Source organism: Dasypus novemcinctus, chromosome 9 (assembly GCF_030445035.2).
Source record: "Dasypus novemcinctus isolate mDasNov1 chromosome 9, mDasNov1.1.hap2, whole genome shotgun sequence".
NCBI classification, from domain to species: Eukaryota; Metazoa; Chordata; class Mammalia; order Cingulata; family Dasypodidae; genus Dasypus; species Dasypus novemcinctus.
The window spans coordinates 50,100,615-50,128,608 of NC_080681.1; the positions used below are offsets into that span (position 1 = coordinate 50,100,615).

A 27,994-nucleotide genomic window follows, 5' to 3' on the forward strand; every position below is an offset into this window, starting at 1 on the left:
AAAAAGTGAGTTATAGCCCCTTAAATCAATTTCCAGACTTGAGAGAGTTTACAGACCCAGAGCCCCTCAAATGAAGGGAAAGTCAGGTCCCCTTGGAGAAGGCCCCTGTTACACTGCCAAACATTTATATGGCTAATCTTCCCCCCAGCTTTCCCAAAGAGAACTTCAGCCTTTTACCATGGTAACTATGCACTGGAAAAAAGAAATTATCAGACATGTTGGGGATTATTAGACCCTGACTCAGAAATGACATTAATCCTAGGAGACCCAGAACATCACTGTGGTCCACCAGTCAGAGCAGGGACTGTGGCACTCAGGTGATAAAGGGGGTTTTACCTCAGGTCTGTCTCCCAGTGGGTCCAGTGGTCCCCATACCCATTTCTGTGGTTATCTCTGCAGTTTCAGAATGTATAAATAGAATAAACATATGCAACAACTGGCAGAATCTACACATCCGTTTCCTGACTTGAGCGGTGAGGGCTATTATGGTAGGAAAGGCCAAGAGGAAGACACTAGAACTTCTTCTATCTAGCAAAATAGTAAATCAAAAGCAATATTCCTGGAGGGATTGCAGAGATTAGTATCATCATCAAGGACTTGAAGGATGAAGGGGTGGTGATTCCAACCATATTCCAATTCAACTCTATTTGGCTTGTGCAGAAAACAGATGGATCTTGGAGGATGACAGTGGATTATTGTAAACTGAACCAGGTGGCTACTCCAATTGCAGCTGGTGTTAGAGATGTGGTATCATTGCTTGAGCAAATCGTCACATCCCCTGGTACCTAGTATTAACTATTGATCTGGCAAATGTTTTTCCTCAATTACTATTAGTAAAGACCACCAGAAGCAGTTTGCTTTCAGCTGGCAAGGCCAACAGTACTTTCTCTGTCCTGCCTCAGGGGTGTATCAACTTTCCATAATCTAGTCTGCAGGGCCCTTGGTTGTCCCTCCCTCCCACAAGGCACCATGCTGGTCCATTATGTTGATGATTGGACCTAGTGAGCAAGAAGTAGCAACTATTCTAGACTTACTGGTTAGGCATTTGCATGACAGAGGATGGGAGAAAATCCAACAAAAATAAAGGGGCCTTCCACCTCAGTGAAATTTCTAAGTGTCCAGTGGTATGGAGGATGTCAAGATATCCATTCTAAGGTGAAGGATAAACTGTTGCATCTGGTACCTCCTACAACCAAAAAAAAGAGGCACAGTACCTAATTGGTCTCCTCAGATTTTGGAAACATATTCCTCACTCAGGTGCGCTACTCCAGCCCATTTATCTAGTGACCTCAAAAAGCTGCTAATTTTGAGTGGGTACTGGAACAAGAAGAGGCTCTGCAACTCTGGGCCGTATACTCCAGCAGATCCAATGGTGCTAAAAGTGTCAGTGGCAAATAGAGAGAGCATCTGGAGCCTTTGGGAGGCCCCTATCAAGAGTCACCGAGCAGACAATTAGGATTTTGGAGCAAAGCCCTGCCATCCTATGCAGATACATACTCTCCTTTTGAGAAACAGCTTGGCCTATTACTGGATATTAGTAGAGACCCAAAGCTTAACCACGGGCCACCAACTTACCATGAAATTCAAGTTGCCTATCATGAGCTGGGTGTTGTCTGACCCATCAAGCCATAAAATTGGGTGTGCACAGCAGCACTCCATCATAAAATGGAAGTGGTATATCTGAGATAGGACTCAAGCAGGTTCAGAAGGCACCAGAAAGTTACAAGAGGAAGAGGCCCAAATGCCCAAAGTCTCACTCCTGCCACACTGCCTTTGCTTTCCCAGCCCACTGCTTTGGCCTCTTGGGGAGTCCCTTACAATGGGTTGACTAAGGAAGAGAAAACTCGGGCCTGGTTTACAAATGGTTCTGCACAATGTGCAGGTACCACCCGAAAGTAGACAGTTGCAGCACTACGGCCCCTTTCTGGCACATCCCTGGAAGACAGAGGTGAGGAGAAATCCCCCCATTGGATGGAATTTCAAGCAGTGCCCCTCGGTTTTCATTTTGCTTGGAAGAAGAAATGGCTGGAGATATGTTTGTATCCTGATTCATGGTTTGTCACCAATGATTTGGCTAGATGGTGAGGAACATGAATGGAAAACTGGTGACAAAGAGGTCTGGGGAAGAGATAATAGAAAGACCTTTCTGAATGGACAGTGACTCTTGTCATTGTCCAAAGGGTTCATGAACAAAGTGGCCATGGTGGTAGGGGTGAAGGTTATGCATGGGCTTAGCACCATGGACTTCCACCCACCACAGCTGACCTGGCAACAGCCACTGCCAAGTACCCAAACTGGCAGGAGCAGAGACCCACACTCAGCCCCCAATATGGTACCATTTCCCAAGGTTATTAGCCTGCTACCTAGTGGCAGGTTGGTTATATTGGACCACTTCCATCATGGAAGAGGCAATATTTGTTCTATTTGAAATAGACACATACTCCAGATATGTGTTTGCCTTCCCTGCACATAATACTTCCAGCAAAATTATCATCCATGGACTTAAAGAATGCCTTATCCCCAAATTCAGCATGTAAATACATTACATTCCCTCCAGCATGGGAGATGACTCCCGGGGATGAGCCTCCCTGGCACCAAGGGATTACTAGCAAGCACCAGCTGGTGATGTAAATAGAAAAAGACCTTGAATAAAAGGGTCAACTCAGACCAGCAGAATATCTCGGCCTACATGTAGGATCATGTGTTAAAAACTGCTTTTTGACCTTTAATAAAAGGGGGAAAGTCAAATGAGTTTATATGGCTAAGAGTCTTCAAAAAAGAGTCAGGAGGCATCAGAGGGGTCACGCTTACACATTCCTCAGGAGGACCCTAGAAAGAGCCAAAGTGGATACAACCCAGGTACTGGTTCTCCTAAGGTCTTCGGAGACCCACAGGGATATGGTCATGGCAGATAGCTCTGGAGCTCAGTACCATGTCAGTGGGCCCTACTTTGGAATTTGTGTCCCTGAGTGTGATGGAGTTGGACTCAGATGTGAGTCTACACATGCCTCTTCTGTCACTTTTTTTTTTTAAGATTTTTTTAAAATTTATTTCTCTCCCCTTCCCACCACATGCCCCTCCCCCCCCCCCCCAGTTGTCTGCTCTGTGTCCATTTGCTGTATGTTCTTCTGTGACTGCTTCTATCCTTATCAGTGGCACTGGGAATCTGTGTTTTCTTTTTGTTGCATCATCTTGTTCTGTCAGCTCTCCATTGTGTGCAGTGCCATTCCTGGGCAGGCTGCACTTTCTTTCGCGCTGGGCACCTCTCCTTATGGGGCACACTCCTTGCATGGGGGGCTCCCCTATGTGGGCAACACCCCTTCATGGCAGGGCACTCCTTGCGCGCATCAGCACTGAGCATGGGCCAGCTCCACACAGGTCAAGGAGGCCCGGGGTTTGAACCGTGGACCTCCCATGTGGTAGGTGGATGCCCTATCCATTGGGCCAAGTCCACTTCCCTCTTCTCTCACTTTCAATGAACTTTTGGTTGGTACTAGCATTGGTGTACACCCAGGAGACTTGAATCTCTGGACTCTCCATGTGCCAGCTGGACCCTGAGCCTCAGCAGAGTTGCAACTCCTACTCTCTGGTTCATTGGACCTATGCAGGTCAGCTAACAGGGCCATGAAGATGGTCAATCACCACACCAGGGAACTGAGAATGCCTACAATTGCAAGCAGGAGAATTGCATCCATCATCCATGTGGAATCTAAGCCCCCTCTCAATATAGAGGTGGAGTGGACATCACTATGCCAGGGCCCACAGAATGGAGGAATAAAATATGGATTAGAGTGGAAAAAAATATATATTTTACAATAGTTCAGATTTTTTCTATGCATATTTATACATATGCAGATTTATAAAATTGAATTTTACTATATATTATAATCTAATTGTTTTTATAACTATATTGTTGAACATAATTCCCTGTTTATATTTCTATGTTCTACTTTTAAGTGGCTACCAAATGTATGGATGTTTATTTAAGATCTGATTTATTTTGAGCACTAAATACACATATATATATGTGATTTCCTAAGAAAAACAAAACAAAACAAAAAAAAAGAATGCCTTATCCACCATCATGGCATTCCACACAGCACTGCTTCTGATCAAGGAACACACTTCATAGAAAATGAAAAGTAGGAATGAGCACATGTTCATAGAATGTGCTAGTCTTACCATGTTCCCCAACATCCTGAAACAGCTGGATTGACAGAACAGTGGAATAGCCTTTTGAAAACTCAGTTACAGCACCAACTAGGTGGCAATACCTTGCAGGGCTGAGGCAATGTTCTCCAGGAGGCTGTGTATGCTCTAAATCAGCGTCCACTCTGTGGTGCCATTTCTCCCACAGCCAGGATTCACAGGCCCAGGAATCAAGGGGTTGAAACGGAAGTGGCACCACTCACTATTACCTCTAGTGATCCACTAGAAAATTTTTTGCTTCCTGTCCCTGCAACCTTAAGCTCTTCTGTCTACAGATTTTACTTCCAAAAGGAGCACTTCAACCAGGGAACATAGGAATGATTCCACTGAACTGGAAGTTAAGACTGCCACCTGGCTACTTTGGGTTCCTCTTGCCTCAGAATCAACAGGGAAGGAAAGGATCAATCCCAGGGTGATTGGTTCTGACTGTCTAGGAGAAATAAGGCTGCAATTACACATGAGGTAAAGAAGAGTTTTCTTCTATTCTGTAATAGAAGAGATCTCTTAGGGCATCTCTTGGTATTAGTATGCCTTGTGATTAAAGTCAAAGGAAAACTGCAACAAACCATTCAGGGCAGGACTCCCAATGGCCCAGAAACTTCAGGAATGAAGGTTTGGCTCACCCCACTAGGCAAAGAACCACAGCCTGCTGAGGTGCTTTCTAAGAGTAAAGGGAACATGGAATGGATAGTGGAAGAAGGTAGGGACAAATAAGAACTATAACCATATGACCAGTTACAGAAACAAGGACTGTAATGGTTATGAATATTTCTTCCTTGTTTTGTTATGAGTATATTTGCATATGTACATAAAGCAAATATCTGTTTTCTTCCTTATCTTCTTACATAAGTTTTATTAGTTTCATGTCATAGTATTTATTTTTTAATATTAATTTTTTACCTTCCATTCTTTTATTTTTCATTTTCCTCTCCCCTTCCCTTCCCACCCACCTCCCCACCCCCACCCCACCCCCAGTTGTGTGCTCTCTGTGTCCATTTGCTGTGTATCCACTTATATTCTTGTCAGCAGCATTGGGAATCTGTGTCTCTTTTTGCTGCATCATCTTGCTGTGTCAACTTGCCGTGTGTGTGGTGCCACTCCTGGGCAGGCTACACTTTTCTTGCACAGGGTGGCTCTCCTTACAGGGTGCACTCCTTGCACGTGGGGCTCCCCTACGCAGGGGACAGCCCTGCGTGGCACAGCACTCCTTGCATACATCAGCACTGCACGTGGCCCAGCTCATCACACGGGTCAGGAGGCCCTGGTTTGAACCCTGGACCTCCCATGTGGTAGGTGGACACACTATCTGTTGAGCCAAATCCGCTTCCCTTTGTCATAGTATTTAAGTTATAGGATATCAAGTTTAAGAGTGAATTTTACCCAAGGACTTGTTCCCTCTTCTGGAGAGAGTTAGTACATTTCCAGTTGTATACAGGACAATTGAGTATTGTTAGATAAAAAATAGAACTGTTATTGTTTCTTTATTTAGAGATTAAGTATGGTTTAAGGTGCCAAGTTGACAAGGGGTGGATTGTGATGGTTAGGTTCATGTGTCCATTTGTCAACTTGGCCAGGTGATGATATTCAACTGTTTGCACTGACGTGATTGTTACTGTGAGGACATTTCATGGACTTAAATCACAGTAAGTTGATTGCATCTATGGCTGATTACATCTACAATCAACTGAGGTGATTCAATTATGAGACATCTCATCTGATCAGCTGAAGGCTTTAAAAGGAGAAGTAATGGTTCTAGCAGTCAGAAAAGAGAATTTCCATCTCTACTTCAGCCAGCCATCTTCTCCTGGGAAAGTCACTGAAAATCTTCATCAAAGTTCCCAGCTTGCAGCCATATCCTATGGAATTTGGACTTGTGCATCCCTATAGTCATGTGAGACAACTTTTATAAAAATCTCATAATATTTAAAGATATCTTCTATTGGTTATTTCCCTAGAAAACCCTGACTAATCAACAATTAAACGTAACAATGTGACTTTAAACAGGATAATTTTGCTGTAATGGATATTAGAAATTTGATAAAACATGAATAGAATCTGAGTGGTAAGGTATCAAAGTTAATTTCCTGATTTGAATGATTGTATTGGGTTAGATAGAAGAATGCCTTTGGTTAAAGGAAATACACATTAAAGTATATGGGGACAATGGCACATCATTAAGGAAACCTACTCTCAAATATTCAGGAGGGGGTAAAAAAAAAAAAAAAAAGCCTGTGTACTTTATTTGTAACTTTCCTGTGAGTTTGAGATTGTTTCCAAAAAAAAAATTTTTTTTTGAGGTACAGGGCCCGGGAATTGAAACTGGGACCTCGCATGTGGGAAGCCAATGCTCAACCACTGAACCACATCTGCTCCGCTGAGTTGGTTTTTTTCATTTGTTTGCTCGTTACTTGTTTTTTGTTGTTGTTGTTCTTAAGAGGCACCAGAAACTGAACCCAGGACCTTCCATGTGGAAAGCAGGCACCCAACCACTTGAGCCATATCTGCTCCCAAAAAAACTTTTTTAAAAACCAGAAAGAGCAAGGAGGAATTGAGTCTCTTCTCTACAGCAATCTCCCTTTCTTCCTTGCTTTACTCCAGTCCTCACCCATGACCCAACCTAGAAGCAAACACTTCTAAGAAAACTTCTAAAAGGAGGCCAGACCTTGTCCACAGCTAGAATTTCTGCCCCAGCCCAGGGGCTCTAGCAAATTACCCAGACTCTCTCAAACCTCCCAAGTTTAATAAAGCTTTATATATACTTTTGTTTGTTTTAATGATATGCCAAGATACAGAGAAACAAACATTCAGATATACTCTTTTGACTCTGTAAATTTTGTTTTTGAAAAACAATTTTTCAACAAGTATCAAAATCCTTACAAATGCTCGCATCCTTTAATCTACATCATATTTCCACTTCTAGGAATCTCTTCTTTAAAAATAAAAAACTAAAATAGAAAAGATCTATTTTCCTAACAGTTCAAAAAAATACTAACATTACAGGATCATTAAGTTACTTCTCGTATGATGAAATATATTAGATTAAATAGCTAACATATTTTAAATCATTTTAAACAATCTATATGAATAATTTTTAATAACTTGGAGACATCATTTTCTGTTAATATTAGCCAAAAAAAAAGCAGTACATAAATTTTATATGATAATCCTACCATGTTTTGCAAAAATCTATATATAGGATGGGTAAATGGAGAATGTGATAAAGCAATTACAGAGAAATATTAATGTAGGTGAAAAGTATAGAATTATAGCTAAAAAGTTTTTCAACTATGCTGTATGTTTGAAAATTACCATAACAAAATATTGAGGGTACAGACAAAGGAAGAAAACTTAGCAAAACTTAATAGATAAGTTCAAATTGGGGAGAGAATTTTTTTTTTAAGTTAAGGGTATTTGATGCAGTAAAACTGCACCTAACTTGTAATACCTACTCTGTGTGCTCACAGACACTAGCTGCATTTTAGAAATTATGAATAAAATAAATAAAATGCATAAAATAAACTTGGATTCTCTATTTCATATAGAAAAATAAAATTCTAGAATATAAGTCAAGAAAAACAAGTTCTAGAGAAATAAAATTCTAAGAGCAATTATAGGGATTATAGGGACAAGTTATTTTTAAAGTGGTTTAACTATTAAGAAATGATATCTATCTTAAAAGCCTAAACTTAAATGTAGGTCTTGCTAAAATAGGACTTATATTCAGTGTTTTGCTTAATCTGCCATTTTAAATGATCCTCATAAACCCTACATATTGAGATAATTACTTAAAGATTCCATTGACATATGGATGAAACACAATTTAATTGAGGAAGAAATAACGTACACACAGGTAAAAGATATGAGAACATGTACAGACCATCAGCAGCAGAAATTAACAGTGTAGATGACTCTTCAGTGCTGGAGGAGACAAGGGCATGGATCCAGATGTCCACTGGTGGTTGAATCAATCATTCAACAATGCCTCCCTCCTCCCTTTTCCTTCCCACCCCTTCTAATTTTACCCTAAGAAAGAAACGAGTTGGCACATGTTTTTTCTTTGTACCTCAGAAAGCTCAGCAGCACTGTCTAGGGTACTTAGTCTGGGAACACCAAATTCTAGACCTAAGCCCACTCTGACTTGCAATCTCTGCTTTGGTTTCCTTAGTCACAAAATGAGGAAAATGTTGGCTATAGGTGCCCACGTTATAACTTCACAATTGAAAATGTATCATCTCACAAATGCACTAATTCTGGCATACTGGAAAAGTTGAAGAAAAACCCCACACACTAAATATTGGTCAAGGCCTCCAATTACAAAGTCTTACACATTCTACCTCTACTACCACTACAATTATTAGTACTAATAATAATTAGTATATTTGCAGATGACATGATCCTATACATAGAAAACCCTGAGAGATCTACAACAAAGCTTCTAGAACTCATAAATGAGTTCAGCAAAGTTGCAGGTTATAAGATCAATGCGCAAAAATCAGTAGCATTTCTGTACACCAATAATGAGCAAGATCAGGAGGAAATCAAGAAACAAATACCATTCACAATAGTAAATAAAAAAATCAAATACTTAGGAATAAATTTAACTAAAGAGGTAAAAAAACTTATACACCGAGAACTATACAAGACTGTTCAAGGAAATCAAAGAAGACCTAAATAAATGTAAGAATATTCCTTGTTCATGGATAGGAAGACTGAATATTATTAAGATGTCTACCCTACCACAACTGATCTACACATTCAATGCAATCCCAATAAAAATCAACACAGCCTTCTTTAAGGAACTAGAAAAACTAACTATGAAATTTATTTGGAAAGGAAAGAGGCCCCGAATAGCCAAAGACATATTGAAAAAGAAAAACGAAATAGGAGGAATCACACTTCCTGACTTCAAAACATACTACAAAGCTACAGTAGTGAAAACAGCATGGTATTGGCATAAGGAGAGACACACAGACCAATGGAATCGAATTGAAAGTTCAAATGTAGAACCTCATGTATATAGCCATATAATATTCGATAAAGCCACCAAACCCTCTCAACTGGGAGAGAATGGCCTATTCAACAAATGGTGCCTGGAGAACTGGATAGCCATATGTAGAAGAATGAAAGAGGATTACCATCTCACACCTTATACAAAGATCAACTCAAGATGGATCAAAGACCTAAATATAAGAGCCAAGACCATAAAGATCTTGGAAAGCAGTGTAGGGAAACATCTACAGGACCTTATAATAGGAAATGGCTTCATGAATATCACACCAAAAGCACAAGCAGCAAAAGAACAAATAGATAAATGGGACTTCATCAAAATTAAAGCCTTCTGCACCTCAAAGGAGTTTGTCAAGAAAGTAAAAAGGGAACCCACACAATGGGAGAAAATATTTGGCAACCATATATCTGATAAGAGGCTTATAACTCATAAATCTTGAAAACAAAACCCATTTAAAAAATGGGAAAAAGATTTAAACAGACACTTCTCCAAAGAAAAAATACAAATGGCTAAAAAGCACATGAAAAAATGCTCCAAATCTCTAGCTATCAGGGAAATGCAAATCAAAACTACAATGAGACACCATCTTACTCCCATAAGATTGGCAGCTATGAAAAAAACAGAAGAACACAAATGCTGGAGAGGATGTGAAGAAAGGGGAACACTCATCCACTGCTGGTGGGAATGCAGAAGGATCCAACCATTCTGGAGGACAGTTTGGCGGTTTCTCCAAAAACTAACCATAGATTTGCCATATGACCCAGCAATACCACTGCTGGGTATATACCCATCAGAACTGAAAACAAGGACACAAACAGATATATGTACACCAATGTTCATAGCAGCATTGTTTACTATCGCCAAAAGTTGGAATCAATCCAAATGCCCATCAACAGACGAGTGGATCAATAAAATGTGGTATATACACACAATGGAATACTACTTGGCTGTTAGAACAAATACACTACAATCACACGTGATAACATGGATGAACCTTGAGAATCTTATGTTGAGTGAAGCAACCCAGGCACTGAAGGACAAATACTACATGACCTCAATGATATGAAATAAGCAAACTGCCTCAGAGAGCTAGACTCCAGAAAAGAGGCTTACAGGAAATTGGAGGGTGGAGGAAGGATGTGAGTTAACGTCGTCTGTAGGGGTGGAATCTGTGATGAGTTGGCGGTAAGTATGAGCACAAAGGGACAAAATGGGGGCAAGGGGTTACCTTCGGGTGGGGCTTTGTGGGTTTGAGGGGGGCTGGGGATGGGCAGAGGGGTAATATTGTCAAAAATTGGGGGGAGGGAGGGGCAACATACAAACATGGGAGAGTGTCAGGTGTCCGTTGAGAACAAAATGTTGAGAAAATCGTATCAAAGTATAAGTAGGAGGGTTACCTGTTTAGGATGCTCAGGGGGTATGGTCTGATGCGGGACGGACTCTGGGCGAATAGCTGAAGGCTCATTTTGCCAAGGTGGGTTGTACCATTGGGAAGAGACCCAAGAAGTGAGAGTTGGGGTAGACCCACATCCTGGGGAGGATCAATGCCGTCAAATAGAGAGAACTGTATATCTAGTGAGAAAGGAGGGCTCCCAGGGCATTAGGGCAGTTGAGAAAGTCAGGCCCTGAATACTGCTGCAAGTATCTCTGGACATGGCTTCTCGGGAAATGGAGATTGGCTGGCGTTGTGGACCCCAAGGGGAGGGGAAAATGGATGTGGAATGGATGGAACCAAGGTAAATATGGGGGCAAGAGAGGAGTTTTGTGAGAGTACACGAAGATGAATATAAAACATGTAATATTACACCAAAAACATATAGGGGACGACAGACTAATAATGTAAACCATAAGGCAAAACATAGGATAACTAAAAAATTTAGAAAACTATACAACCTAAAGTATGGACCACATAGTAAGCACAGATGTCATCTTGTTTGAAAGCTATTGTCTCGGAATCTGTACATCAGTTTCAGGAAATATGATATGAACAAGTTAAGAGATTATCACTGTGGAAGGGAAAAGGTTTTATGGTGAATCTGGGGAAGTACTGTATATTGTATATATGAATTTCGGTGATCTAAGACTCTTGTGAAGCTGACATTATGTTGGTATTCACTTCACAGGAAGTTTTGGATCACAGAGTGGTTCAACAATGGCAGCGGAGGAATACTGATATAGGATGTTATTGACAGGATATATATGGTTGACAGGGAGTCATACAGGGCATATGCCCAGGGTATATAGTAATGTCTAGATATACTCATAGTGGAAACAATTAAAAACAACAGCTGAGGGGGTACTGGGCCCCTGGCCGGGGGGTCACTGTCATGGACACTGGGGGAGCAGTGGCAGTCCCCCAGGTACAACGGCAAGAACCAGGAAGGAAGGAGGGCCCAACAGTGGGCTCTTGATACTAATGGCTATGCTTTTGAGCCTATACACCTGCAATAAGAATAAGGCCTAGAGTAGCACTGTGCCTGGGAGTTTCCTCCTGACAGCCTTCATGTTACTCAAATGTGGCCACTCTCACAGCCAAACTCAGCATGTAGATGCAGTGCATTCCCCCCAGTGTGGGACATGACACCCGTGGAATGAGCCTCCCTGGCACCGAGGGATCACTACCACATACCAGCTGAAGATGCAACTAGAAAAGGACCTTGAATTAAAGGTTCAACACGGATCAGCAGAATATCCCTGTCTACATATAATAACATGACTTCAAAATGCTGTTTGACCTAATGTAAGGGGGAAATGGAAAGGAGAAATGAGTTTATAAGGCTATGAGTCTCTAAAAAAGAGTCTGGAGGTTGTCAGAAGGAATCCCCTTATGCACAACTGAGCAGAGTCTGAGAGACAGATAAGGAATAAAGAGACCCACGGGTTCTATGGTCATGGCAGATGGGGTTCACTGCCATGGCAGATGGCCCTTCTTTGGAGCTGGTGTTTCTGTGTGATGGAATTGGACTCAGAGGGGATCTCTTTTCACAAGACTTGCATGCTACTTTATTGGAATTGTAGTTGGTGCTGGGGTTTTAGATATATTTAGGGGATTTGAATCTCTGGACTGATAATATGACACCCAGGCCCAGAGCCTCAACAGACTTCAGCTCCTACACTTTGATTTATTGGACTTAACCCCACTCAGCTAACATCGAGTTGAAGAAGGTCAACCACCACACCATGGAGCCTAGAGTGTCTACAACTGAAAGCAGGAGGAGTGCATCCAGTATCCATGTGGAATCTAAGCCCCCACTTGACATAGATGTGCAATGGACACAACCAATCCAATGTCCACAGAGAAAATGTGGAATGGGTGTGGGAAGGGTAGCCATGGTGGCTGCTGGGTTTGGGGAAAGGGAGGAAGAGATGAGATGTGGAGGCATTTTCGGGATGAGGAGATGTCCTGGATGGTGCTTCATGGACAATTACGGGACATTGTAGATCCCCCCAGGGCCCACTGGATGAAACGTGGGAGAGTGTGGGCTATGATGTGGACCATTGACTAGGGGTGCAGTGATACTCAGAGATGTACTTACCAGGTGCAATGGATGTGTCACGATGATGGGAGAGAGTGTTGTTGTGGGGGGAGCGGGGGGTGGGGGCAGTGGGGTTGAATGGGATCTCATATTTTTTTAATGTAATTTTTAAAAATAAATAAATAATTTTAAAAAAAAATAATAATAATAATTAGTAAACTTTGCTAAGAGTGGTCTAGCTACACGATTATTTATTAACCATGGAACAAAAACTTCATACATTGTACTTAATTTGATCTCTTGGTAACTCTGTAAGGATGTTTTTATTGTATCCCTTTTATAGATGTAAAAACAGGCTCAACAGTAAATTTTTTTTTTAAAGATTTATTTTTTATTTATTTCTCCCCCCCTCCCCAGTTGTCTGCTCTCTGTGTCCATTTGCTGTGTGTTCTTCTGTGATCGCTTCTATCCTTATCAGCAGTACCAGGAATCTGTGTTTCTTTTTGTTGCATCATCTTGCTGTGTCAGCTCTTCATGTGTGCAGCACCATTCTTGGGCAGGCGGCACATTTTTTTGCGCTGGGCGGTTCTCCTTATAAGGCACACTCCTTGTGCGTGGCACTCCCCTACGCAGGGGACACCCCTGTGTGGCATGGCACTCCTTATGCACATCAGCACTGCACATGGGCCAGCTCCATATGGGTCAAGGAGGCCCAGGGTTTGAACCCCAGACCTCCCATGTGGTAGGCGGACGCCCTATCCATTGGGCCAAGTCCGCTTCCCTCAACAGTAAATTATTTGCTCCAAACTGCTGGAACTAGAACTCAAACTCCCTGTGAATGGCAGTATGTTTTGTGTCTCTCAACAAACATTAAACCATCAAACATTTACCAAGTACTTACTCTGAGACAAGTACAGTTAATGAGCTAGGATTGAAAACTGAGTAAGATCTGGTTACTGCTTCCAAGTAACTCCTGGTGTTATAAAAGGGACAAAAATACCAGGCTGCATAGCCATGTTAGAAATGCTGTATATAATACCATGTTCCATAAGTCTTTCAATAACAATAATTTACTAGATGAATTTAAAAAGAAATTAAGAATACATTTGAAAATATTATGAGTTTTTCCGGATGCATAAAATATAAAGGTAACTTTTAAAAATCCCTAGAGGAGAAATAAACTGGTATAATTTTATTCTTTTTGATAAAAGATAAATATTTCTGATTTAAGAGAAAGGCAAATTATTTAGCAAAATGAAATAATTTTTGAAAGTTACATCATATTATTATAATGATAGCTACTAAAAAGCTTTTCATCTGTTAACTATAATAAAGTTGCAACATACTACAATAATATTTAACACCTGAATACAATCGGGCAAAAAATACTGTTCAGCAGATTTTTTATAGCAGCTAAGTGCTGTCCTCTAGTGGCCATTTTGAGAATATTTTTATGTCATTACCACTACTAAACTATCACTGAACCACTACATATTTTCATTCTTATTAATGATAAACTCATTTTGGTGATACAGGTCAATCTATATTTTCTGTTAATTTTTAAAATATTAAACAAAGGCTTTAAACATAATGTATTACTGCATAACGAAAAATCTTGGTACAAAAGTCTCAGGATTTAATCTCAAATCTTACTGGTTAACTTGATTTGAGCAAGTTACCAAACTTCTCTGAACCTCAGTTTTCAAATCTATAAAATGGCACATAGAAAATTTTAGATAAAGATTAGTCATAACCTTTGTTAATTTAACAATCTATTGTTAAGTTGTTAAATCCGTAAATTTAACAATTTATTTCCTTCTATGGAAGGTCTTAAACACTTTCCCTAAGACTTTTCATAAATATTCCTTTCAGCCAACTCACACATGTGTCAAACATCAAAAATATGGCAAAGGTAGAATATGGTTTTTTTTTGTTTGTTTTTTTTTTTGGGGGGAGGGGGTGTTGTTGTTTTTTAAGATTTATTTTTTATTTATTTCTCTCCCCTTTCCCCCACCCCTGCCAGTCGTCTGCTCTCTGTGTCCATTTGCTCTGTGTTCTTCTGTGACCACTTCTATCCTTATCAGCAGCACCAGGAATCTGTGTTTCTTTTTGTTGTGTCATCTTGCTGTGTCAGCTCTCCATGTGTGCAGCGCAATTCTTGGGCAGGCTGCACTTTCTTTTGTGCTGGGTGGCTCTCCTTACGGGGTGCACTCCTTGTGCGTGGGGCTCCCCTATGCAGGGGACACCCCACATGACAGGGCACTCCTTGCGCACATCAGCACTGCACATGAGCCCGCTCCACACGGGTCAAGGAGGCCCAGGGTTTGAACCACGGACCTCGCATGTGGTAGGCAGACACCCTACCCATTGGGCCAAGTCCACTTCCCTGGTTTTTTTTTTAAATGAAAATCTTCATGGATTTATCTGAGAAGGATGGCTTTATATAAGGTCCATTGTTTTGGCTTCACTGAGAAAAAAAAAGTTAGCCTTGGAAGAAAGGTAATTATCTCTACTAAAACATCATTATTGTATACTTTCATGAGCTATAAAAGATCTTAAAGGAAGAAGACTTACAAACTATTATTCAAATTTCCTTCCTATACATTTCTGGATCTCTTAATAAATCTTTACAACCAACCAAAGCACTTCCATCTGCTACATAAAGACATTTGAATTATTTTCCAGTTTCAAATGGTACATGCATCCCAATCCTTCTGTGAAAGATAGTGCTTTGTTTTTACTTTCAAAAAAAATTTTAATACAAATGTACATTAACAACTCCAGAATATGATGATGCCAGTGTAATTTGCATTGATTATTAACATTTTTGAAAGCTAATACTGGGAATATAAACAAGTAAGTATATTTGTTTCTCTGTTAAATCAATGTCGCATTTGTGATTTATATTCCATGCTAAACAGATTTGAATGAGAGAAATTCCTAATTTAACAATGGGTGGCATAGTTCAAATAATTATTTTCCTTACATTTTATCTCCCTGGGTGACTGATCACTGGTAATCAAAGTGCAATAATAATTATTTTTCATGTCAGTTGGAGGGATTTGCTGCAGATGATTAATTAACTTTACAAAGTATAACTAGTTAATTCACAAGAAATTTGTGAGGAATGTTTAGTGCCATGAATTTAAGTAAAAGAAAATTGATCCTTAACAGTTTCTTAATTCATTTACAATTATTAGCACCATTTTCCAATGCTCTGCCCTATATACTTGTATATTTTTAATAACTGAAGAGCAAAAGTAATTTATATAATTATCCCCAACTATAAGCCCTATGCCCAAAATTAAGGTTTAAAGTAGGGGACTAAGATCCATCTTTGAAAATTATGGTTCTCCTAAATTCAAGCTCATCAAGACCCAGTAATTGATAAATTAGTTCAATTTTATAATTTTATAGTTTTATAATATTCATAGCTATATTTTTGGAAACTTCTCAACTGAATAAAGATGTATATATTATTTTCCAACAAATACTACCTAGTTAATCTGTTTAAGAGCACTGCCATTTCTAAATCCCCTACAAGCCCACTTCATTTTTGCAAATTCCTATATTTGGGGAGAGAAGCTGTAAGAAATTGACTTTCTATAAGATCATCTCAACTTTAATTCCTTGTCCACATGGAGCAAAAATCTATTATATGCAAATTTTATATTTCTCTTCAAGAAGCTAGAAAGAGTCCCAATTATTTTCCAACTACAGACATCATCTATACATCCAACAAGAAGTTTTTCTTTTAAAACTTCAGACAAGCCACAAAAAAATAAGTTCCATATGGAAAAAAGGAAGATGAGTGGAAATGGAAAAGGGAAAGAAGAATGAGCTTCAAATACTCTACTTTGTGTCAGGGAGACAAAATAGTCCACTTTCTTGACTTTAAAAATTTATTAAGTTCCTGATACAAGTGTACACATCCATGCACACACACATGGATGCAAGCAGGCAAAAATGCTACCACTGTAATGCATAGTTATTCTTTTTCCCATCCTGAATCCATCTCCCTTCATGTGGTATTTTGAGGCTTGTGTGGACCCCAGAAAACTATGTTCTTAAAGCTAATCCATTCCCGAGGCTGCAAACCTAGTGTAGGTGGAACCTTTTGAATAAGTTACTTAGGTTAAGGGCCTTTTGATTAGTAGCATAGGCGGGTCTTAATCCTTTTACTGGCGTCCTTTATAAAGAGGATGAATACAGAAGGGAAAAAGTCACAGGAGAAGACAGAAAGCCACAGGAGCAGACAGAAGCCAGAGGAAGCCAGAAGCTGAAGGCAACAAAACCCAAAAAAGAAGGGAGAGACCAGCAGACAGAACCATGTGCCTTGCCGTATGACAGGGGAATCCAGGATCACCAGTAGCCAGTCTTCAAGGAGAAAGCATTGCCTGATGATGCCTTAATTTGGACATTTTTTTGCAAGCCTCATAAGCTTACAACCTAATAAATGCCATTATAAAAGCCAACCCATTTCTGGTATATTGCACTTCGGCAGCCTAACAAACTAAAACAGTTCATTTATTTTGATTCTACGTGGGAGGCACCATGGCTTTCCAATTCTCAGCCCTTTATCTCAGGGTCACTCTCAACTCCGAAAGTAGAGCATCTGACCCAGACCAAACCATCCCTTCCCTTAGTGACTGGCTCCAATCAAACCAGCCAGAGACAGTCCCAGGCATTTGTTTGAATGACTTGGAAGAAGTCAACAGGATGTAGACACTGGAACCACAGCCGTCGTTTTGCCTCCATGAGGGAGGCTCCTGGAGCTGCCAGGGGATGCTCTGGGAGCATGAAATGAAGCCAGAATTGAGAGAAGAAAAAACCACATCCTGATGGCAGCATAAGAATTCTGGATCCCACCATTCTTGAAGCCAGGATCTACCTCTGGACATCAAGTATACAAACTAATACATTTCCCCCCTTTTTTCCTTAAGCTAGTTGGATTTGGTTTTTTGGTCATTTGTGACTGATAGAGTAGTAAATCAAGACCCTGACATCCTAAAGATGACATAAGAAATACCCAAATGTGTTCCTTTTCTTCATATTTCTGATTCATTGTTCATAGTTTAAGTAATTCTAAAATAGTACAGATTTTAATACCCTAATAAATATGCAATTTAATCAATATAAATCTCATTTTATCAAATAAAAATGTCTTTCATATGTGTCACTTACAAAATTCTTTACATATACATATATTTTTTAGTCTATAAAAGAATCCTATGAAGGGAATGTTGTTATTCACATTTTGTAGGATGAGAACTAAAGTTCAAAAGAGTTAAGTTGGCTCTATGACCCCACAGCTAGTTAAGTTACCAGGTCTTCTTTTCCTTATTCTTATTATCATTTGTTTTTGTTTTTGTTTTCACTATTTTTTTTTCATTACTTCACAAATACCTTTTTTCTTGAAAAGCAGAACTGTCTATGAATACAAGTAAGACTTAAGTATTAAATTCCATCAAAACAAGAAATAGAAGACATTTTAATAGAAAATTCTTACCTAAATCAATATCTCGAATTCCCATGTACAATTCAAGAAGATCATCAATCTTTTTAATTGCCTTTTCTTCGGTTTCAGAGGGCTTTATCAAAGAAGAGAGAGGTAAGAATTTATATTTTTATAATGAAATCTCTTGAATGCCAAAGAATCCATAGGGGAAATTTTGATGTGAGTCAGTCCATGGTTATGTACTTTAGCATTTAATAGAAACATTTCATGGAAATATATCTGTAACTCAATACGATAAATACTTATTTAGTGTCAGAATTAAGTGTTAAGAGATTCAAACATGAAAAGTCAGGGGACACAACACCAAGTATATTTAAAAATCAGAAGGGGGGACAGAGGTAGAAATAAATAATTATCTAACAATAATAAGGGGGATTTTTAAAGGATGTAAAAGGTACAGAGGCACCATGGGAAGAGGAAGCAAATGCAAATCTTTAAAAGTCAGGAAGGCTTCCAAGAAAAGATGACATAAGAAGTGTGTTTTCAAAGATGACCAGATAAGCAGATGAGGGCACTTCAGGTAGAAAGCAATAGATGCATAAAGCCTACATGAGGTTGCAGAGTCTGAGAAAAATTATAACATGTTAAAGGAACATAATGCCAGACACAACTAGATATAACCGGAGAACATACTGCCAGACAAGACTAGATGATAAGGGATCCTGTATGCCATGAGAAGGCTTTGGTCTTTTTGTGTGGGACAGGGTTCCCAAACATTTAATGGCTCACCCCAATAATAAAACATTTCTGAACATATACCCATATTGTTTATTTTTTATTTGATTGTATATTTTTAAAATTACACACTTGTTACCATATTAATAGTTTACGTACATTATAAAAGTAAACAAAAATACAAATTTCATAAAGATGAGATAGGGATTAAATAATATTTTAAAATAAGTTCTCTTTTTATGTATTAGTGGTACCAAAACATTTTTGTTCTTCCCACTATTATTCACAAAATAATAACGCTATTAGTATTCATTTTTTAATGCTTAATCATGTAAAATTTTATTTCAAACTCAATACTTTAGCCTGAAAAGGTTCTAGTTGATGAAAATGTCAAAAGCAGAAAGATAGGAATGTTTTATTAGTTATGTGCCTTTAGTTTCTGACAAACGCTAAGTAGACTTTTTAAATGTTTGCTGCCAGAGCTCAGAGTTTTATTAAAATAGAAATGGAAAAAAATAATAATAATATTGCTAGTGAAAAACATGACTGAATAAGTTTTGTTATTCTTTTAAAACCTTGGTTTAATATTTGGTAAAGTGTGGTTCTATATTCAGGTCATTTTTTTCTAAAGGTACTTGGGATTGAACCTGGGACCTCCTACATGGGAAACAGCCAGTCAACACTGAGTTACACCCGCTCCCCTCAGTTCATTTTGATACTAGTTTTAAATGACTTCATAACTGAAAAAGAAATTGCCCAGGGAGTGGAAGTGGCACAAGCCATTGGGCACCTCCTTCCCATATTGGAGGTTCTGGGTTCCGTTTCCTGTGTTCCTAAAAAAAAACAACAAAGACAACGAACAGACACAGAGAGCAGAGAGCAAGCACAAACAACAGCGGGGTGGTGGGGCGGCAGGGAGAAATACATAAATAAAATAAATCTTTAAAAAGAAAAAGAAGTTGCCCAAAGATGCTAAATGTACAACTATAGGTACACATGAAGAATTCATGATTATGCTGTATGAAATTCATATTACTTTTAATACTATTATAGATGTCTGTTGCTTTGCTTTCTCAAAATTTATTAAAATCATGCATTTTATTGCAAGTGAACATTTATTTATTGCTTTGAGGATATTGGTTTTCACATTTCTCACATTTTTATTTGCATGAGCTAAGCCTTAAAAGCAATAGCTCTTGCTTTCATTACAGGATATTTTGAATTGAAAAGCAACAGGCTATACAAAGTAATCTAAATGTTTACCTTTGTATCTATCCAACTAGATTGTAAACTCATTCTCATGAACTAGGATTGGTATTCAGTAATCTTCATACACAACTGGCCACCAATTTTTTTTTTTAACCATTCTATCTCCTAAATAGCTCTTGATCTTATCACCTCTTCGTCACCCATATTTTGATTGCCTTGGTACAGCCCTCATCTCTTCTTATTACAGAAGTTTCCAATGCACCCTGTTCAACAACTCACCACCTCAGAACAAAGGTATTTTTCTAAAACAGAAAACTAAGCACATGGCTCTCCTCACAATTTTTAGATGACTTCACATTATCCAAAAGGCCCTTCACTTCCTGACCCAGGCCTCTATCTCCGTTCTCATCACCCCTACCACTACCTCCAGCACCCAACACTCCAATCTCATGGATGGCTTACAAGGTCCCCAAGTCCACCAGTTTCATGCCTTCAATACTCATCCCATCTTTAGTCAACTCAAGCCTTCCTTTTGAGGGAAATTTCCCTTACTTCCTCCTTCCCTGACGCCTGCCAGCAATAGATCAGCCCCTCCCTTTGTATGTGTGACATGAGTGTACCTTGTACCATACTTCAGTTAACCCTTACTCCACTGGTTTATAAGAGCTTCTTTTCATTCTTCTCTTTCTTTAGAAGAGAAAGTGTCATATTCATCTTTGTATCACTAGTCTAGATTGTGCCTGCATAAAAACCTCGGATTGAATAAATGATGAGAGATGGAAGTAGAGTATCTTTCATAGTTCTCACAACTTGTGCTAGGTTATAAAGGGGTGATTTGCTTCAAATCCTATAACTATTTTGGCATTTAAATTAAATTGGAAATAACTTGTATTAACTTTAATATTAGCACAAAACTAGCTTTTTAAAAATATACACATATTTTTAAAGATACTTAGATTACATAAATGTTACATAAAAATATAGAGGATTCACATATGCCCCACTCCCAACCCCTCCCACATTTTCCCACATTGACAACATCTTTTATTAGTGTGGTGTATTTGTTACAATTGATTAATTCATTTTGGAGCATTGACACTAAATATGGATTATAGTTTACATTGTAGATTATACTCCTTCCCACACAATTTTGTAAGTTATAACAAGATAGGCGGCAGACTTGGCCCAGTGGTTAGGGCGTCCGTCTACCACATGGGAGGTCCGCAGTTCAAACCCCGGGCCTCCTTGACCCATGTGGAGCTAGACCATGCGCAGTGCTGATGCGCGCACGGAGTGCCAAGCCTCGCAGGGGTGTCCCCCGCGTAGGGGAGCACCACGTGCTTGGAGTGCGCCCCGTAAGGAGAGCCACCCAGTGAAAAAAAGTGCAGCCTGCCCAGGAATGGCACCGCACACACAGATAGCTGACACAACAAGATGACACATCGATAAGAAACACACAGATTCCCATGCCACTGACGACAACAGAAGCGGACAAAGAAGACACAGCAAATAGACACAGAGAACAGACAACCAAAGTGGGAGGGGAGAGAAATAAATAAATAAATCTTAAAAAAAAAAAGATTATAACAAGATATATAATGGCTTGTATCTGTCATTGCAATATCATTCAGAGCAATTCCCAAGTCACAAAACTAGCTTTTTCTTTTCATTCTGAGCTATTTTTTAATACATATATTTTTAAAAGATATTTAGATTACATAAATGTTACATTAAAATATAAGGGATTCCCATTTGTACCACTCCCTACATCTCCCACATTTTCCCACGTTAACAACATCTTTCATTAGTGTGGTACATTCATTACAATTGATGAAAACATTTTGGAGCATTGCCATTAAGCATGGATTACAGTTTACATTGTAGTTTACACTCTCTCCCACACATTTTTATAGGTTATGGCAAGATATGTAATGTCCTATATCTGTTGTAATCATTCAGGACAATTCCCAAGTCCCAATAATGGCCCCATATTTCACCTGTTTTTCCCTCTCCCTGTCCTCAGAACCTCCAGTGGCCACAGCCTCCACATCAATGATATAATTTCTTCCATTGCTAGAATCACAATAAGTCTATAGTATAATAAGACACCAGTAAGTCTACTTTAGTCCATAGTTCATTCTAGGATTCTGGGATGGTGATGCACACTCCACCTCTAATAGAGAGAGGATATAGGTCCTATGGGGCAGATGGATGGAACTCTCTTGCTTGCATTTGTAGATTCTCTCAGTTCCTTGGGATGATCCTTGTCCATGATCATCTCCTTGTTAGTGGGCCTGGGTGAGTCTAATGAACTGGAGAGTAGGTGTTGCAACTCCGTTGAGATTCAGGGCCCAATTGGCACATGAACAGCCCAAAGATTTTAGTCTCTTAAACATACATCAATCACTCCTAGTACTAATTATAGGTTCACATAGAAGGGTCAGAAGAGCCTTGTTTACAGAAATCACAACTGAGTCCAACTCTGTTACACTGGAGAGCATAAATTCCAAAGTAGGGCCCACCGGCAAGGCATCAAACTCCTGAGCTACCTTCCCTGACTATAATGTCTGGATGTTTCCAGAGCCCTCACAAGCCCCACTATTTGAGGTAGTATTTACTTTAGCAGTCAATGAAATCCTGCATAAGCATAAACTCTGGAATGAGCTCCCAACTAATTTTCAAGTCTCTTAGCCATGTAAACTCATTTGTCTTTACCTTTTCCCCCTTTAGGTCAAGGTCTTTTTCCAATTACATTGCTAGCTGGTGGTTTAGTAATCCCTTGGTGCCAGGGAGGCTCATCCCTGGGAGTCATGTCCCACACTGAGGGGAAGGTAATATATTTATATGCTGAGTTTGGCATAGAGAGAGGCCACATTTGAGTAACAAGGAGCTCTCAGGAGGTTTTTGCAAATAACTATGAGTCTTGTTCGTCAAGGAGTGAAGCCTGGTGGTTGCTGTGGGTACTGAGGGGAGGAGGAAGGAGGAATAGAATAAATGGAACATGGGGCATTTTGGGGGTGATGGAAGTGTTCTACAAGATCTTGCAATGATGGATACAGGCCATGTTAAATTTCATCAAAATTTATAACAGTGTATGGTCCAAAATGTAAACCATAATGTAAACCATTGACCAGGGTTAGTAGCTATGTTCCAAAATTTGTACATCAATTGTGACAAATGTACCATTTACCTATAAAATGTTATTAATAGGGGGGAAATGTTATTAAAAGGGGGGAAGGGGGAGAATGTTGGGTATATGGGAAACCCTATATTCTGTACCTGAGCTCTTTTTATTTTCCCTGTTTAATGACACAGGGTATGCAAATAAGAATGGATTTTAGTTGCTTATTTTTGAACAAGTCTTTCCAACCTCCCAAATAGACCTGAAGCTACTCTTTCGTATCCCAGCACGTTATACATAGCAAATGTATGTAATAAATATGTGTTAATTATGTTAACTATTAGAAGATAACACTCCTGTGCTTTCTTTGTAAGCTGTTTCAAGGTCTGCCCATTGTTCCTCACAGCCTGAAGGGGAAGAACTAGCTGGCATTCTCCTAGCTCTCTTATTGCCAGTTCCATCTCTCTGTTTTTCTATTCTTACAAATTTCTCTCTGCTACTGAAGTTTGTTCATTCATTCAAGAAACATTTACTAGCCTTCATCAATATGCCAGGCAGTGTACAGGATAAATAAAAACCTTAAACAACCAGAAATTTTTGTTAACAAGCCTCATATCTCATTTTCAATATACTTTTGGCTATACTTGGTACCTCAGTTGCCATACATCTCCATATCAATCCTTTCACTCACCCAGGACCAATGCACCTGACTCAGACAGACTCTTCCTCCAGATTCCCCAATCCTAACATCATCCTGGGTGAACCAAACCTTCATAAAGACAAGCTTTACCTCATGGTTCCTTGAATCCTAGAGTCTCTGTTATAACCAACCACTCCCATGACTGACCCTGGACTTTGTCACCCAAAGAGCTCTGTGACACTCCTTTCACTTGTTTCACTCCTTTGCTCTTCAAACACACCAGGAATCCTGGTATTCATACACAGAAACGAGAAGTGCCCACTACCTGTGCCTCTGCCTTTAGGAGCTTCTGAGCCTCAGATGCCTGTCTGACTTGCCAACTGCCTACAGAACACATTATACCACTGTTGTCTTCACTGTGTTGGGCGGATTTGCCACTTCTAATCTTTACTGCCTCTAATCTCTGCTATTCTTTCCTTCCATTAGTTTTTTCCACTCAAGTTTCCCTTTGCATAGACACTGCCAATTGCTCTGATAGAGCAATCCCTGCTTTGCTCAAGCTAAAATGAATCACGTATTAGTTCATTCATCCAGCAGAGAGTTGCATTCCTTCAATGTGCCAGGTATTCTAGGTGCTGAGGTTACAGCAGTAAACAACACGTAAGATCAAAGGAGCCAGACGACAGACAAAACGTAAACATGATATGAGTCATGTGGTGGTTAGAGCTTTGAAGAAGATAAAGGAAAATGAAGTTGAGCAGTGTGGGGTGAGGCGGTAATTGCTATTTATACAGATATTCAGAAAAGGTCTTTTAGTAAGGTGATATTTGAGCAGAAACCTGGAGAAAGAAAGGAAACAAGCTATGCAACTAACGGGGGTGGAGCATGCAGAGAGAGGTAACAAAGACCTTAAGGGAGGGAGAACAGATGTGGCTCAAGCGATTGGGCTTCTGTCTACCATATGGGAGGCCCCAGGTTCAATTCCCGGAGCCTCCTGGTGAAGGCAGGCTGTGGAGAGCTAGCAGCCCATGCCACGGAGAGCTGGCACAGCAAGATGACATAACAAAGGGAAACACAGAGGAGAGACAGTGAGAGATGTAGCAGATCAAGGAGATGAGCTGGCTCAAGCAACTGAGTGCCTCTCTCCCACACTGGAGGTCCTGGAATCAGTTCTCAATGCCTCCTAAAAGAGAAAGATGAGAAGACAAGCAGACATGGAAGAATACACAGCGAATGGACACAGAGAGCAGACAGTGAGCACGAACAACAATGGGGGGGGAGGGGGGGAGGGTGGCATAGATCCATTTAAATAAATAATGAATGAATGAAAAATGTTTTAAATTTTAAAAATTTTTAAAAGACCTCAAGGGGGAGATGCATCTGGTGTGTGCAGGGACAGAGAGCAGGCCACCATGGCTGAAGGAGAGGGACACAGGGAGAGAGTGGTAGGAAATGAGAGAAGAAAGGGGAAGTAGGATCATGTGGTAACTCTCAGGACTTCACCTTTTATTCTGGGTGACACAGGAAGCCAACGGAGGGTTTTGAACAGAGAAAGAAACTAAGCTCACTTTTGTTTTTAAAGCTTCATTCTGGCTGCTGTTCTGAACACACACCGAAAAAGGAAGACTCGGTAAGAGGAGAGGATGGCAGTATCCAGGATAGAGAGGACGGTGCCTTGGAACCAAAGGTAGGGAGAGAGGTAGGGAGAAGGTGTTGGATTCTGGTATACTTTCAAGATAGAGCCACCAAGACTTGCTGATAAAAGAGACGTGGGAACATGACAGAAAAGGGTCAAATATGACTACAAAATGTTTTGGCTGAGAAGAGCGGAGTTCATGAATATAATATTTTATTAACAAAATCTTTATTAATGTATTTACTCCTATTGGTGGTTCTGAGACCTTTTTCTTAACTGCCAGAGACTGTTTGTTGATTTTTAAGTTTCTGACCTAGTCCAGATATCTTTAGACTCTAGTCAAAGTTTTCTGCAGGTAGCTGAGGATTGCTATAGAAAACAATCTCGGGAAACGGACTTGGCCCAGTGGCAGGTCTGCGGTTCAAACCCCGGGCCTCCTTGACCTGTGTGGAGCTGGCCCATGCGCAGTGCTGATGTGCGCAAGGAGTGCCCTGCCACGCAAGGGTGTCCCCCGCATAGAGGAGCCCCACGCGCAAGGAGTGCGCCCGTAGGGAGAGCCGCCCAGCGCGAAAGAAAGTGCAGCCTGACCAGGAATGGCGCCACCCACACTTCCCGTGCCGCTGACGACAACAGAAGCGGACAAAGAAACAAAACGCAGCAAATAGACACAGAGAACAGACAACCGGGGGGGGGGGGGGGGGGGGGGGGGGGGATAAATAAATAAATAAATCTTTTAAAAAAACAATCTCTTCTCAGGCACTTAAATTCTGTATTTTCTTCTTAAATGCCTTCAATAATTTTCATATTGGTTAAGAAGGCAATGGATTAATATCCAGGTTTTAATTAACATGTAGGTGTGATATTTTATTTAACTTCATGATTTTGCCTTTATTTCCTGCTTTAATGAACATGAATGTCCATACATTTCTAAGAAAAATGGGAATTAAATGAATATAACAAACCTCTTCTTCCACTATAGCAGGACCTTTTGATCTCAGTCGAAGTGTCCCTCTTCCAGTACCAATTTTTTCTGCTGACGACTTTCCAGTTTTTGACCTTGGCTCTATTTCTATAAATATACAATGAATGGGGAAAGGTACCTTTATTCAGAAAGAATTACAACATATTCTTGTAAAATCTAATGTCATTTGCATTCAAAAGTTACATTCAATTATTACAGAGATTTGATAAAAGGTATGCCTTCTTATAGAATTTCCCAAAACAAAATAAATTGACCTGCCATCCATTCTTCTCCTGTGGGAGTCTCTATGAGAAAGTCCTGGGTATATAAAGAAAAAGGGAATATGTGACATATACAGATGGAGAAGACTAGAATTTATAAGGAAGAGGACATAAAAAGAAAAAATTAAAACAATTGGATTTATTACCAGGGTAAAGAGGTTTAGATGGCAGTGAAGCTGGCTAGTAAGATAGGGAATCAACAGATGGATCTGGACTGGTCAGAGAGTCTACAAGGACATCAACCTCAAGATGGCTACTGGAAGACCCTTCCCAAGATTCTGCCATTCAAAACAAAGACTTCCTCCAGAAGCCAGGAGAAGCCCTGTATATTCTCCAAGGACTTTATCATTGGGCCCTCATGGGGGATTGATGGGTGGGGTGATCAATCAAAACAGCAAACAGCTGGAACCCCTCCCCTGCCAGTAGCAAAGGGGTGGAATAATTAAATGGTTCACAAAGCGGACTCACTCTCTCACCTTTGGACCCTGATTCTAGCCACCTTCTCCCCCTCCTTGGATTAATTACTATGCAAGTAAAACCTGGGCATTTATAATCTATAACGAGGAATAGTAGTTGGTAAATCAGCCTGCTTTATCATTTTTCAGCCCCTTCCTCTTCACCTGGGACCCATGGTTTGTTATTTTCTCCCATTTCTCATCCCTCCCCACCTTAATAAATTACTGGCCTAACTCACCAATGTACTTTTGAAATTCATTTCTGCAGCATAGTCAAGAACCTAAACAAAATCCAGTAACAGCAGGACAGCAGAGATAGATCAGCTGGACTTTATCAAGGTCATGAAGAAAGCAAAGAGCCTTCTTGATAGAAAGGAGGGACAGAGGCACTAATACATGAGCACCTATGTTCTGATTGATGTTTGAAGTACAAAATCCCATTTAATACACATATCCACCAATGAAGCAAGTTATCACTCTCATTTTACAGATAAGGAAATTGAACTCAGTAGGAAGCAGAGCCAGGACTGAAATAAAGTCTGGTGATCCCAAAGTCCATATGCTTCCCTTAACAATACCCGCCTCATGGAAGTACAAGGAATAAATTCAGAGGGTCCTGAAGATAAAGAGCCTGGGAGCAGATTCCAAGGAAGGAATATCCCCATAGAAGGTAGGGGAAAGAACAGGGTGCAAGAGTCTACAAAAAGCCTCACCTTTCCTTATGCTTGCTTTTTTGGTTTGTTTTTGTTTTTCCAATGCTGCTGGAAAAAGTCCCCTCTCCAATATCAAACAACAAATGAGTGAA

General features: G+C 39.9%; 1 protein-coding gene across 1 annotated transcript in view; it reads right to left on the minus strand.

Annotated features, from left to right (window-relative positions):
- GIPC2 (GIPC PDZ domain containing family member 2) overlaps positions 1-27,994 on the minus strand; it is a 104,120-nt gene that overhangs the window by 13,514 nt on the left and 62,612 nt on the right. The window contains exons 4-5 of the mRNA XM_058303306.2: positions 26,455-26,561; positions 18,203-18,284 (exon numbers count right to left, since the gene is read on the minus strand). Of these exons, the coding sequence (XP_058159289.1) occupies positions 18,203-18,284; positions 26,455-26,561 (189 nt within the window). The remainder of the gene's footprint in view (positions 1-18,202; positions 18,285-26,454; positions 26,562-27,994) is intronic.